This window comes from Nansenia antarctica, assembly GCF_963989245.1.
Source record: "Nansenia antarctica genome assembly, chromosome: 5".
Taxonomy (NCBI): Eukaryota; Metazoa; Chordata; class Actinopteri; order Argentiniformes; family Microstomatidae; genus Nansenia; species Nansenia antarctica.
Genome location: NC_137690.1, coordinates 67,317,370 through 67,332,306, shown reverse-complemented (window position 1 = coordinate 67,332,306; position 14,937 = coordinate 67,317,370). Strand labels below are relative to the sequence as shown.

The following is a 14,937-nucleotide window of genomic DNA, read 5'->3' as shown; positions in this document are numbered from 1 at the left end:
AGAAGTAGAAGTGTGTGTGGACGATGGGGACAGGGACAGGGACAGGGACAGGGACAGAGACAGGGACAGGGACAGGACAGAGACAGGAACAGAGACAGGGACAGGGACAGGGACAGGGACAGGGACAGGGACAGAGACAGGGACAGAGACAGGGACAAGGACAGGGACAGGGACAGAGACAGGGACAGGGACAGGACAGAGACAGGGACAGAGACAGGGACAGGGACAGGACAGGGACAGGGACAGGGACAGGGACAGGGACAGGGACAGAGACAGGGACAGAGACAGAGACAGGGACAGGACAGAGACAGGGACAGGGACAGGGACAGGACAGGGACAGGGACAGGGACAGGGACAGGGACAGAGACAGAGACAGGGACAGGGACAGATACATGGACAGGGACAGGGACAGAGACAGAGACAGGGACAGAGACATGGACAGGGACAGAGACATGGACAGGGACATGGACAGGGACAGAGACAGGGACAGAGACAGGGACAGGGACAGAGACTGGGACAGAGACAGAGACAGAGACAGGGACAGGGACAGGGACAGGGACAGAGACAGGGACAGGGACAGGGACAGAGACAGGGACAGGGGAGAAGTAGAAGTGTGCGTGGAGGATGGGGACAGGGACAGGGACAGGGACAGGAGAGTAGGAGATGTGTGTGTGTGAGTGTGTGTGTGTGTGTGTGTGTTTTGTGGAGGACAGGGACAGGGGAGAAGGAGATGTGTGTGTGTGGAGGACAGGGACAGGGGAGAAGGAAGTGTCTGTGTGTGTGTGTGTGTGTGTGTGTGTGTGTGTGTGTGTGTGTGTGTGTGTGTGTGTGTGTGTGTGTGTGTGTGTGTGTGTGTGTGTGGGGAGGGGGGACAAGGGAAGGGGAGAAGGATAGTGTGTGTGTGTGTGTGTGTGTGTGTGTGTGTGTGTGTGTGTGTGTGTGTGTGATTGTGGGGGGGGGGACAAGGGAAGGGGAGAAGGAGATGTGTGTGTGTGTGTGGGGGGGGGGGGGACAAGGAAGGGGAGAAGGAGATGTGTGTGTGTGGGTGGTTGGGGGGAGGAGTCCTGTGTGTGGGGGACAGTGACAGGAATAGGGGAGAAGGAGAAGTGAGTGTGTGTGAGTGTGTGTAAATGGACTGACTTATATAGCGCCTTATTCCAAAGCTCTTTTACAATGGCCTCTCATTCACCCTTTCACACACACCAATGGAGGCAAGCTACCATGCAAGGCACCGGCCCGCTCATTGGGAGCAATTTGGGGTTCAGTGTCGTGCTCAAGGACACTTCGGCATGTGGCCAGCCGGGGCTCGAACCGCCGATCTGCCGATCTGATTAGACTCCGGCTCTACCTCCTGCGCCACAGCCGCCCCTATGTGTGTGTGTGTGTGTGTGTGTGTGCGCGCGTGCGTGCGTGCGTTCTTGTGTTGGACCGGAACAGGAGAGAAGCCAGCAGTGAGTGTGGGGAAGGGAGAGAGAGAGTGGGTCCATGGACTCATCTATGACATGCATAAGGTGTTCGCATCGGTTTTAATGTCCAAACACAAACTAAATGCAAACTCCTGCTTCATTGTCAAAGCCATGGCCAGGGACTTGGATACGCTGTATGGTGATGATATAACCATGTGTGTGAGGATGCTGACTGGGATGAGACTGGCATGTGCCAATGTGTATCATGTAAGTGCTCGGATGGGAGAGTGGGAGAGTGTGTGTCCATTATATAAAAACAAGGAGTATGAAAGTAAGTGTGAATGGGGTTCGGGGGGGGGGGGGGGTGCAGTGGTAATAGAGGGTGATAGGCATACCGGACTCCGAACGAAACCGTTGAATGATGTGATTGTTGCCGACTGACTCTCTCTCTCTCTCTCTCTCTCTCTCTCTCTCTCTCTCTCTCTCTCTCTCTCTCTCTCCCCTCTTCTCTCTCTCTCTCCCTCTCTCTCTCTCTCTGTCTCTCTCTCTCCCTCTCTCTCTCTTTCTCCATCTCTCTCTCTCCCTCTCTCCCTCTCTCTCTCCCTCCCTCCCTCCTTCTCTCTCTCTCTCACACTGTTTCTATCACGCGTGGGTGTTGTTTTTAGCCCCTTGTGCCCGAAACTCGAGAAGCGGGCGGCACGCCGGTAATGTAGCCCAGCTGGGTTCCTGTCGTTGCTAATAGGCGCAAACGAGGGGGTCCTGTGATTGCACGGCCGTGAAAACAAACCCCCCCTGTGCTGTGCCGGGCTACAGGAGCTGGTCCCCCCACACTGTGACCTGAAGACGCATCTTTACTGGCGTCCTGGACCCTTCCTCCTACCCTTCCTCCTAGACGTTGATTGCTGATTTTATGATATGGTTATGTATATTTGTATATAAATGTTTGTTTTTCCTTTTGTGTTTCATTTATTATTATTATTATTATTATTATTATTATTATTATTGTTATTATTATTATTATTGTTACGACTATTTATTATTATTATTATTATCGTTGCTATTATTATTATTGTTATTATTATTATTGTTGTTGTTGTTGTTATTATTATTACTATTTTTCTATATGTTTTATTATTATTATTGTTGTTATTATTGTTGTTGTTGTTATTATTATTATTATTACTATTTTATTTACAATTCTTATTTTTTATCCTTTATTTTAAGCACTTAAAGATTATTCTTGTGTAATGAAAAGTGATTTACAAATATAATCAATTATTATTTATTACAATTTATTATTACAACCAGGGACTAGGTCACCTGGTTAGTTACCTGGCTGATCCATGTTAGCATGTTAACCACATTAACAGTCATCATTCTATTCATATAACCAATATTGATGGGGATTTCACTTGTAGAAAAGAGGGGTTCTTTGGCTTGTCCTGTACCCGTAGGAGAACCCTTGAAGAACCCTGTGTGGTGTCATGTGGAACACATGTGTGACAGTGTTTGTTGATCTCTACGACACCAAAAAGGGTTCTTCAAAGGGTTATCGTGCTGGGGTCACATTCACCAAGCATTCTGTGGAAAGAAACAAATACAGCTGCTGTGGTAACTGTGAAATAAAGTTAGGAGAAGGAATATGATATGAGAGCTCGGTGTAGTACATTGTGTGAAGACAGCACTCTGGTGATAGCTCTCTTTAGTCCCGAACGCTTTGTGGGTCTCAGTCTCAATGTCTTTAGTTTGAGTTATATGATGATGATGATGATGATGATGATGATGATGATGATGATGATGACGATGGTGGTGGTGGTGGTGATGATGATGATGATGATGATGATGATGATGACGATGGTGGTGGTGGTGATGATGATGATGATGATGATGATGACGATGGTGGTGGTGGTGGTGGTGATGATGATGATGATGATGATGATGATGATGATGGCGACGGCGATGAATAGATATAGAGTTATTGATGACAAATAGATACAGTGTTATTGATGACGAATATATACAGTGTTATTGATGATGCTGGATGCAGATCCTAGAGGAATGCCATCACCAGGACATTCTACACATCTGACAGAACAACGGAACAGTGCTACAGTGCTCAGTGCTATCCATTTGGACAGCTGTATCCACACTGAGGTAATTAACTTTAAGTGTCTGGCTCAAGTTCTCACACTCGTGTGACAGACCCTTGGCCCTCTGGTCAAAAGTCCAGGTTCCGTCGCGCCACTTAATACAACTCATCCTCACTTTACGATATCTGTCAGTGGGTCAGGAGACAGGTGCCTATCAAAACAGGTAAAAGGCTAATCTGGTTGAACTCCGAGGAAGTCACATTTATTGGGGAAAAAAGGGACGGCTGTGGACGTCACACACGCACACTCACACACCTGTGACGAAAACGGATGACTGATAAGACTGCTTGGAGGCACAGGGTGTGTCGAGAAGCCACGCCTTTATTCCTGTCATGTTGTTGCCAGCGTATCCGCTATCTGCCGGGCAATCCGTAGTTTATGCCTGGAGAACAGGACAAAGAGGTTCCTAGAGCTAATCAGACTGTTGATTAATGTGGCCTACAGCCAAATCCTAAACCCCACAGGGCAGCTACACAAGGCACGAGATACAACATCCTTTTATCGCTACTCCCAAGTTGGTGGAACCTGTTTTCAGTACAGCATGGTGGGGAGCCCTACAGTAGGCCTACATTCACTGACATACAGTATGTGACAGCACCTGGTGAAACCAATCCAATTGTTCTGACTTTTATTCTGAAAAATGTCATAAATGTCAAAGTTGTTGAAAATCAACGATACACTCGTCAAGCCAAAATACTGCAATGCAATGGATTCGGTGAGTAATCCCCACTACTAACTAGTTAACTATAACACTACTTTACATTGTTAGCAGGCTCACAAAACAAGCTGTGTTAGTTGACTAGCGAGTGTGTCATTGATTTTTTTCAAATGTATTGACATTTTTCTGAATAAAAGTCTGATTATTTTTTCGGTTGCCGACTTGTTCCCGGCTTTCACTAGCTCACATACACAGCAATGAAGACAAGACGATACAATACAGCACCAGACAATGGGAGGTTCTGGGAGTGTGCAAGGCAATGTTATGGAACATGTGTTACACTGAGTGAGGGAGTGTAACACACTGATCTGATCCATTCACCCGAGGCTGGTTTGGAACCCATGTGGAGGCCGGTTTGGAACCCATGATCCATGACATAACATACTCATGAAGCTAGCATACAACCAGCCATTACCCTACCGAAACCAAGGTGACTGATCCTTATTCGTGATCGTATCTGGGAGATCTTGTGGTATGAAGAATTATTATAATTGTATAATTATATTCTAGAATTATTATAATTCTTGCATTGTGACTGCCACTGGCCCCTGGTGCTAGCATAGATTAGTTTTTCTTACGATGACTGATGTAGGGATGATTCATTTACTTAGACAAATGTACTTTGAAGTCACTTTGGTTCAATTTGTATTTTTTAGAGGTCTGATTTCCTCCATGTAGCCCACATCATCAATAACGACCAGTCCCTAGGCATTGGTTGGGCGGGAGCGACTACTACTTCAGGTTAGCAATGTCCCTGCACGATACTAACGGTAGCCATCTGCTACATCCACCTTCCTTCTCCGCTGCGACTGCAGAAGTCGGGCAGAGCCCAACTGAGTGACCTGGATTCACACCCATATACCACGAGTCTGTTTTGTAAAACATGGAACAGAATGAGGAATGGTATCAAACCGTTCCTCATTCCATTCCATGCATTACGATGAGCCTCTTCTCCGATTTCTACTTCCACTGTTCCTCAATGCGTTCCATGCTTTACAAGGAGCCCGTCCACCGATGTCTACCTCCACCAGCCTCCACTGAACCCTTTCTAAGGTAAGCAACACAACAACACCATGCAAAACAACAATTTATTCTCCCGTTGAGGTACCGCAACTACGGGGCGGCTGTGGCTTAGGAGGTAGAGCCGCCGTCTAATGATCGAAAGGTCGGCAGATCGGTGGTTCGAGCTCCGGCTGGCCACATGTCGAAGTGTCCCTGGCCACATGTCGAAGTGTCCTTGGGCCATTGGTGTGTGAATGTGTGTGTGAATGGGTGAATGAGAGGCCATTGTAAAGCGCTTTGGATAAAGGCGCTATATAAGTCAGTCCATTTACCACTGGCATAAAGGGCAAGTCAGGAGCGCACGGCCTCCCCTGCGCTGACTCAGAGAATCCTCCGGGCCCCCGGAGACTGATGGGAAGGTTCGGCATGGTGGCGGTGGCCTCGCTACGCGCCGTGCGGCTCAGTGATGAACGCCTATGGAATGTCCGCCGCCATCTGGCGTCCATGTGGTGGAGGCTGGTGAGGTGGGGGGGGGAGGAAGAGAGTGTCAGCTACGACTAGACCTTAAGACAACAACATGGCCAGGTCTGACAGACACTGTCCTCTGTCTCGTAAATCACCGGCCGAACGAAAAGCACAAACCCGGACTGTCACCCTCGCCCCGGCTCAAATCCCCCCCCCCCCACGCCGGCCCACAGAGACACTGTTTGGACTCGGGGGTGAGAGAGAGAGAGAGAAAGTTTTTTGGAATGGAAAGAATAAGCATTCCTCTCACCCTTACTGACCGAACATCCTCTTAAATGTGTCCATGCATGTCTGTCGTCGTATTGGTCACATGGACTGTGATGTAGGCAACCAAACTATAAAAGCATGGTAGACGCTATTGTTGTCAGAGACCCATAGGGGTGATTTCCCTACACACACGAAAAGGTCCCCAAGTCATAAGAATCACACTTTCAATGGAAACTCTCCATTAAAGATAGTATCAGTTTGGTTCAGGAGGACGTAGACTTAGGTCAGTGAAACCAGAGGCCTTAAGTACATTGCTGAAGGACATTTTGTGAGGCCGACAATGTGACAGTGTGTCTCGCAACAGTGAGCCTTTCTGTCTCTCCTTGTCTGTTGACTCAACGCTTGGGCCCTGATCAATCCAGTTGTCTTTTTTCTTTCTCCCAGGCAAATGTAATCAGTCCCATTCTCTGTGTTTCTCCCTCCAGTCCTGCTTTATCAAGTGCCACTTTAACAACACCCACAACCCAGAGAGCAAAGTCCAGCGTTTTATCTCTGTGCCTCTCTGTCTCGCCGACCTGCCTGGCAAACCTTGCAGCAGCCAGAAAGCTGTAGCAGGAGTTGTCAGGCGAGTCAACGAGAAGCACTCTTGAAAGCTGCAGAATGTTTTAGGTCCCCTTACTTCTTCAGAAATTAGCACAATACCACACAATACAACGTTTAAAAAAAAGAAAACAACTAAAAACAACTTCAATAGGTGTGTTTTGTTGATTTGACTTTGTGTCATTTTGTGTTATGTCATTCTACTTTAAAATAGGGCTTACAAAGTCTTTTTTTCTTCTTCTTTTTCTTTAGTTTTCCTTCCTGAAAATGTATTGTCTTAAGAGAAAGGACTTCAACCATAAAATACCTTTTGATACTGCACTTACACTGCACGGCTAAAAAACACAGCCACAGTTTAAAGACTTGATCGTTCAACAAGTCAAGAAGTGTTTCATTTTACCAATTTACTTAAACAATCATACTGAAGAGAGTAGCCTGAGGGTTGGAACTGTCAGCCTCACCTTTCTGTCTCTCTCTCTCTCTCTTTCTTCCCCCCCCCCCCCCTTTCTCTCTCTCTGGGAAATGTAAACACGCCACATACACCTACCAGGATGCAGAGTTGCATCCAGGATGCATGTTTCATTTGCATAGTATATCTGGAAGGGAAGAGTCACCCTTCCCTCCAGTTTATATCTGTCGGATCTACACCCCGCTAGAAAAAACATCTAACCACAGCACGGTACATTAAATACCAAACTAACTCAAACAACGCCCTACTGGACCTTTAACTGAAAGGGGAGGAATAGTTCATTTGATGCATCCTCTCTCTGAGGGCTGATGTGGTTATAAATCCTTCCTATCGGTTTCAGCGTCACATCGACAGCCAAATACCCCAACAGTCAACCAGTCGGGCATGGAAGTCACCGGAAGCCATTATACACCTGTACCTTCTGTCAGCTATAGGGAACATATCCAAGAGTGTTGATATACATCATGTATGTGCATGTGAGAAGAGCATCTCTGTCACCTCTCCTTGCGCCTTAGGCGGAACATGTTAAGTCGGAGAAACTAAGGGAGTGTTCAACCTGAAAATGAACATTTTGTCCCAAAAACTGCATTGCAACTGTATTCATATCCAATACTTCTCCTTTATAACTTGAACATATTTATCTAAGATAATGACTTGTTGTTTGCCGCACAAATATGGTAATAGACACATTGTGTAATAAAGATATGCCTTCTGATCATGTTTTTGTTGTTGTTATTGTCGTACCCTCGGCTGAATTGTGTCTGGATGGGTTCATCGTGATTTCCCAATATGAGCCCTGCACACAAAACAGAGGTCCCTTTCAGGAACAGACTCTGGCAACTCAAAAACCTCTTGAACATACTGTAGCATAGATGAAAAATCCTGGTGACATTTTGTCGTGGGGGTTAGTCATAACTGGGCAGGGCACCTTTGTATAGCCATGGATACCGTATCAGCTAAGCGTCAGCCTATCTTATCGAGGCCAACTGCACTCACTACACCATTGTGTGTGGAAGGTGACAAACGACCGTAGGTTCTCACTAAAAGGATTCAGGCCAGAGTGTTTTTTCTTAGCTCTTTCAGTTAGAGTGTGTGTGTGTGTGTGTGTGTGTGTGTGTGTGTGTGTGTGTGTGTGTGTGTGTGTTTATGTGTGTGTGCGTGCGTGCGTGTGTGTGTGTGTGCGTGCATATGTGTGTGTGTGTGTGTGTGTGTGTGTGTGTGTGTTGAGAGAAAGGGACAGGGAGAGAGAGAGAGAGAGAGATAGAGAGTGAGAGAGAGAGAGAGAGAGAGAGACGTGTGACCCTGACTAGCTGTTTAGGGCCATACACATGCACAGAAAGAGAGCTGGGGTCAGCTTCAAAAGCTCCCTCTGTGCGACGTGACACAGGAGAATGGTTTTGCACCCCTACGTGACAAGTCAGACAACACAGCGCAGTGTTGCGCAAGAGCTCTGCGGTGGCTAGTCCTACAGCCGGCGGAATGCCTGGTCTGCAATGAATCTTAACATTAAAAGCGACTTTCTCCCTGAATGACTCCTTCCTGTAAAAGCCAAGTCAACACGGAGTTTTTCACACCTCCAAGAGCAACAGAGTAGAGCACAATAGGATCTGTTCAGTTGGACTGATCCAGAGACTGATCTAGGTCCTCGGGAATAATTATAGCTCTGATTCATTGGAATAATCAACAACAACGTCCAGGGCAACAGGTGATCACTTCACCTCGTGTTTCTGTGTCCTGTACTTGTGGTCTTGTTATCAAGCCTCTCTGGAGGTTGTCCAACCACAATATTGCTCAGTATTTCTGCCTCCATGGGACCTGCCCCGATCATGTCTCTGTGCCAAACACACTACAATACAACTGGACATGATTGACCTGGTTCACTATGTTAACCATGGTTATTTGTGTCTAGGGTAGTGTCATATGATTGTCTTGTAGTGTGGGATTATGTGAGCTAAATAAGAGCAGTAGCTACTGCCATAGCTGCAGCACATGGGGATCCGAATCAAGAGAAAGACGGATACAAACATCCATGATATGCAATATGATATATTGTAGGTAAAAGATAAGCGCAATAAACATGTTATTGTAGACAAAATGAACATATGCAACATAGTCTTTTCGTCCTACACATCATCAAAGGAAATATGAACCTGTAGGATTTGTCAACAGCATAGATGAAGATCGTCGTGGACTACAAACACAGTTCATGAAGAATGTTGTTTAATCGAAATACGATGATTCTTTTCCCCTCGATGGTGTTGACAATGACAATGTAATATTTGCATTTACCTTTAAGTCATTTAGATGTAAATAGTTTTTAACATCTGTACTTCTAAATGACTTAAGATGAGTTCCCGTTCACGTCAGTAGAACAAAGGCTATTCTGAAGCCTATCTAACAGTAACTAACAGTATCTAAGTATCTAACAGTAACTAACAGTATCTAAGTATCTAACAGTAACTAACAGTATCTAAGTATCTAACAGTAGCCTCAGCTAATGCAGCTTTGCATACGACCCCTAAACATTTGAACTGGAGAGCATTCACATCCCCTGCTCTGCCGTGGTTGGAATCTGGACTGATATCTTGAAGTCTGGTCTAGTTTATGGAGGGGTCAGGGAGGCCAGCGTGAGTAGGACACTGTTTAGTCTAACCCACCGCAATGTCACGTACAAGAGTCATTTGGTAGGGAGCTGTTTCAACAAGAACTCATCTGTAGGAGGTCGTCCAATGGCTGGACCTAGATCAACAAGCCACTGTTACTGGATCAGGTAGTAAAAGATATAGAAAATAAACATGTTATTGTAGACATGAATATATATGCTACATCAGTTCTTCGTGAGAGCCAACACCTCAAATGTCTAACCGTTCTTTAGAACTGTATGGCATCGAAGAAAATATGAACCTGCAGTATTTGTCAATTGAAAGACTATTTATAATTTGACCTACTTTTTGTTTCAAATGAATAGACAATAACACTGTTTCTCCCCCAAAGTTTTGCTTTTTAATAAGAAAAAACATGAATTGTTTAAATCACAACATTCAAACCATAAACAACAACCGTACAATACAATATATATATATTTCAACACACTTTTCCATGTTTGAAAAGCAACATCGTTTAAATAAACATGTCTTCTTTTTAAAACTAAAATACAAGAAATAAAAACAGTATTTCTGACCTGAAAATTCATAACTTCTGTGTATCTTTTTCAAAAAAAGTGTTCCTTCAGTGAATTGTCAGTTTAGGTCCCCCATTATCAAACATCTTGAAAGGCACTTATGTGTACAGTAAGAGGCTTGCAACTTGATGCTCAGTGTTGCTTTGACATCATTACAGTGATCCAATTCTAGTATGCCATTTGCCGTAAAAGAAGGGAAAAAAAGTCATTACAAGGCATTGTTGTAACACACTATCAGGGTCACCCCAGCTGTGAAAATGGTGGGAACACTAGTGCAAAGTACTGTATGTAAATGGTTCTCTCTTAGTGCATCTCCATTCAACTCCTATCTTAGTAACTGACATACCTTAACCACCTGACCTACAGCATGGTATGTGGTGTCATATAATGAAGATTTGTATGATATTAGAAGCTGGGAAATTGAACAGATAATTGTTAAAAGGGCCCTCTGAAAAATCATTGTTTTAAAACAAACAAACAATTCTGAAACATTTACCACAGTTTCTTCCCTTTTTATTCCCAGTTAATAACACAAGAAATGACTTTTTTATGAATAAAAAAGCCATCCACCACTTGAAACATGAACCATGACAGCTACATTTGTGTTTACAGATATGTATTTGAAGAGATAAAAACAGCATATTAATTAGGAATAGGAATGAAACATCATGTTGTAACACACAACAAGAATTCCCTGTAATGCAGTAACAACTGCTCAAAGCAGTAACCTGAAGCTCTACTCACTCCCACAATCTCTGAAATTGTTAAATGTCACATTTCTTTTGTAACTTGTCAATACAGCACTGTACAAGATATATTAATTTGTTTCCCTTCATAAATAAATGCACATATCCTTTCCCAACTCAATCTATTTACAATTTGTACAACCCAAGCGCCCACAGCCTTCTGCTTGTCAGTTAAACAAAGCAGGACCCAGTTTGAGAGAGAAAAAAAAATACATATAAAATAACTGGCAAAGTATTTCATATCACGTCTGTGTGGACTTACTACTTAAAGTTTAAAGCTCTTCAGATGCACCGTTCCTTCAATTAGTAAAGAATCTATCCAGCACTGGGTGTTACCTTCGTCCTGCAGTTCATGCAACTGCTGGGTTCCCCTGTTCGACTGTGTTTTTGGCACAGCTAAATGTTCTTTGGTCACTCATGGACTGGCCTAAAATGGCAGCCATTTTGTATTATTTGGATTTCAAGGCTGCTAAGTCCTTGTCAGCACAGTTTGGCTGGGATCCAGAGGGGCCCTTCTCCCATGTTAGGAGGCATTGAGAACCGACCGGCTGTAGAGGGTTTGGTAGTAGGCCCCTGAGTCCATGACTGAGGGTCCCGCGCTGTCGTAGATTTGCTTGGCCCCCATCGGAGAGCTGGTGGCGTAGCCATTGTAAGCCATCACCTGGTCCTGGTAGGTCTTGAGGTCCATCTTCTGCTCGTTGGACATGAGGTTGGTGATGGAGAAGGGGTGGTTGAAGTTGTAGTGTGGGTCCATGGCTTTCAGCTGGTCGTTCTGAAGATCCAGGTGCTGCATGGTGCTGGGGAGGAGGTGGGGGCTGCCCCCCATGGCCTGGTGGGAGTGGAGGAGTGGGGCGGAGGAGGGGGTGATGGTGGAGGGTAAGGATGGGGGGGTGCTCTGGATATGGGATGGAGGGGGTGGAGGGCAGTCCAGCTGGACCATGTTCCTGTGCTGCTGCTGCTGCTGCTCCTCGGAAGAGGACCCAGCGTGGGAGTTGTCAGAGTGGGCGGACTCGGCCCCCTCAGAACCGCCCGCCGGACTGTGCTCCTCCATCAGGCTATCGCAGTGACCCCCTTTGGCCGAGCCGCCTTCCTGGGACTTTCCCGAGCTCTTCCCCGCCTTCCCCGCCTTCTCCTCCAGCTTGAAACGCTTCTGCCTGCGCAGGTAGCAGCCGTTCTCGAACATGTTGCCCGAGTTGGGGTGCAAGGCCCAGTAGGAGCCCTTGCCGGGCTTGTCGGGCGAGCGAGCCACCTTGACAAAGCAGTCATTGAAGGAGAGGGAGTGGCGGATGGAGTTCTGCCAGCGCTGCTGGTTCTCGCGGTAGTACGGGAACAGGTCCATGATCCACTGGTAGATCTCGTTGAGGGTGAGCATCTTACTGCCTGACTGCTGGATCGCCATGGTGATGAGGGAGATGTAGGAGTAGGGAGGCTTGGCGTGGGTGAGGGAGCGGCGGTAAGGCTTGGGAACCTCCTTGGTCCTGTTGAGGGAGGTGGGAGACGGGTAGCTCAGCTGGCCCATGGGCTGGCCCATGTTCTGGTAGTGGGAGAGGGAGCCCAGGCTGGGGGGTGGGGAGCCCAGCTGGGCGAGGGAGCTGTGGTTGAGGGACGAGGCCACGGGAGACAGGCTCATGTGGTTGGCCCCGGCCCCCATGGCCAGGGGGTTACTGTTGAGGCCAGCGCCAGGGTAGCCCATGTTCATGGCAGCCGGAGAGCCGGTTGGGTTCAGGTTGATGTAGCTGTTGATGGCGCCCATTGAACCCAGACTTGAATTCATGCCGCTGGAAGATGAATACATCTGAAAACAACAACAATTGGAGGAAGCAATGAGTAACAAGTAATTTCAACAAAATAGAGGATTTAGTTAGTTATTTACACACACACACACACACACACACACACACACACACACAATATGTATGATTAGAAAATAAAGAATTGCACTGAGGTTGTCATTGCAAAGTCTGTACTAAATGAGACAATGCACAATGCTACCGTTGGTGGAACATGGATTTAACATACCGTTGTTAACCTGAAAATACGTAACCTGTGCGTCATGGATGAGTACTCTACATTCACAATAGTCCTCTTTCGGCACTTCAAAACAATATTATGAGCTCCGCAAAAAGAAAAAAAAGCGATACATGCATATAACTAACTCTTGAAAATGAGAAATGGATACATATCTAGGATATCAAATTAGGTTATCTACACTTTTGAAATGTATGTTAGACCAGTATGATTTCGATTATAAAAAATATGTAAATTCAAAAATAGGTCAACAAAAATCAAATGAATAAATTAATTTGATTGACCGATTAGGTATAGGCCTATCAATCAAAATGTTGTTGATTAAAGACATCTTACGCATTCGTCTAATCATTTGTGTTAAATTCATAAATAAATATATTACATTTCAAATAGACTACGAAAAGCTTTGTTGATAGAATTAACTGTAGGCTAATTAAATTAACGAGACAGGCCTAATCTTTTCCTTTCCAATCATATTAATAGCGGTTTAATAGGCTACTCGCATTGTTGAAATCAAATGTTGGTAATGTTGGTGTTTTTTTGTTGTGAGCCTAAAAGTTATTTAAATATCTAAAGCAGTCAACATTAAAGACAAGGCACTTTACATCAGTGTTCATATGCTGAAATTAATCGTTATCTAATAGAAATTATAACAAATTGTAGCCATATGCTTAGATGTTTAAACATTTTTATGGAACTATCGAAACCGCTCAATATGGTCACATAATACTGGGTATTTCCCCGTCTAAAACCATGTTTCTGAATAATATCAGCAATATCAGTAACAGCCTAAGAACATAAGGAAAGTGGTTTTACCTCACTAGCTTCGCTGTAGAAGGCATTCCACTCTGGCAGATCATGAGATTCCATCTTCACTGAGCTCAACATCCCAAATAAAACGTTTTGGAGTAAATGGAATGGTTGAGCCACTTGAAATAGCAAATCCTTCACCAGCCTCGGGAAAAAAAATCCAAGTTATCGAAAGAAGTTCCACTGACACGAAAAACTGCTGGGCAGAACAAGCCAAAGACAAAATAGACAAAATAAAACAAATCTTCCTCTGGCGCTGATGATCAGATGTCTCACTGTAATGTCAATATTTATTTCGTCGATTTATCAATCATCCATCGTTTCATAATCGAGAGCAACACCTGAGACTGTTTATTCTAACGCAGATGTCGACGGGTCTTTGGGACACCGCTTGTTATATATCCTTATGAACTCCCCAGAATGCCGCTGCCGTTGAACCGTCGCCCGCGGGTGTGAGTGTGTGTGAGTGTGTGTGTGCGTGTGTGTGTGTGTCAGTGTGTGCTATGGACAAGTACAGTACAAGTTTGACGTCCCGTCTTAAAAACGCAGGTAAGGTCCCGCCCCCCGACCGACACGGCGATTTGAATACCGTCCTGCGACTCAGGAAGAGAGAGAGAAGGACCTCTCTTGCCCCCTGGCGTGCTGTATATTGGCCCGGGACATGCAGACACTTCCATCCCAATCGCAGCGCGTGAGTTTAGAATTCTAAGGTTCTATCTCCGTTTAGGGCAGTTCAGAGATATTGAGCGTCAAAGTTTTTACATTCCATTATGTTTTGTGAGATAGAACCTTTGTATTTTATTAATTACTAACTCAAACATTTCAACATTTTAAAAATAACACCACACAGGCATTAATAAACACCTAATGGATCAGATTATGTAAAAAACTCAATTTTGACAAAAATGGAGATATAACCTTATAATTCTAACGTCACGAGCGTCCTCCACTTTTTTTTTTATTGTTTACGAACAACTGCTGCTTCCCTGGAGGTGGCATGGTGGAGCATTGTCGTAATCATCTTCATTTTTTGGGGTAGTCCATAAGGCTAATGACCATGGCTTCAGGCCGACACTATCTATGACTTTATAATAA

At 45.1% G+C, this 14,937-nt stretch overlaps 2 protein-coding genes across 2 annotated transcripts in view; one reads left to right on the top strand and one right to left on the bottom strand.

Moving 5' to 3' along the window:
* Positions 1 to 14,937, top strand: part of LOC308158275 (5'-3' exonuclease PLD3-like) — a gene marked incomplete at both ends in the record, with an annotated part of 402,256 nt that overhangs the window by 66,024 nt on the left and 321,295 nt on the right. The window lies entirely within an intron of this gene.
* On the bottom strand, positions 10,067 to 14,339 carry foxa3 (forkhead box A3). Its single transcript, XM_080530784.1, has 2 exons — positions 13,849 to 14,339; positions 10,067 to 12,799 (listed from the first exon to the last, which is right to left on the bottom strand). Exons 1-2 carry the CDS (start codon positions 13,918 to 13,920, stop codon positions 11,528 to 11,530), a joined length of 1,344 nt encoding a protein of 447 aa, XP_080386910.1. The 5' UTR covers positions 13,921 to 14,339; the 3' UTR covers positions 10,067 to 11,527.

Bases quoted from the DNA above. Each gene is read 5' to 3' on its own strand.
- foxa3 (XM_080530784.1), bottom strand. From the start codon at position 13,920: ATGTTGAGCTCAGTGAAGATGGAATCTCATGATCTGCCAGAGTGGAAT. The intron at 12,800-13,848 runs GTAAAACCACTT...TGTTGTTTTCAG, and splicing joins TCTACAGCGAAGCTAGTGAG to ATGTATTCATCTTCCAGCGG.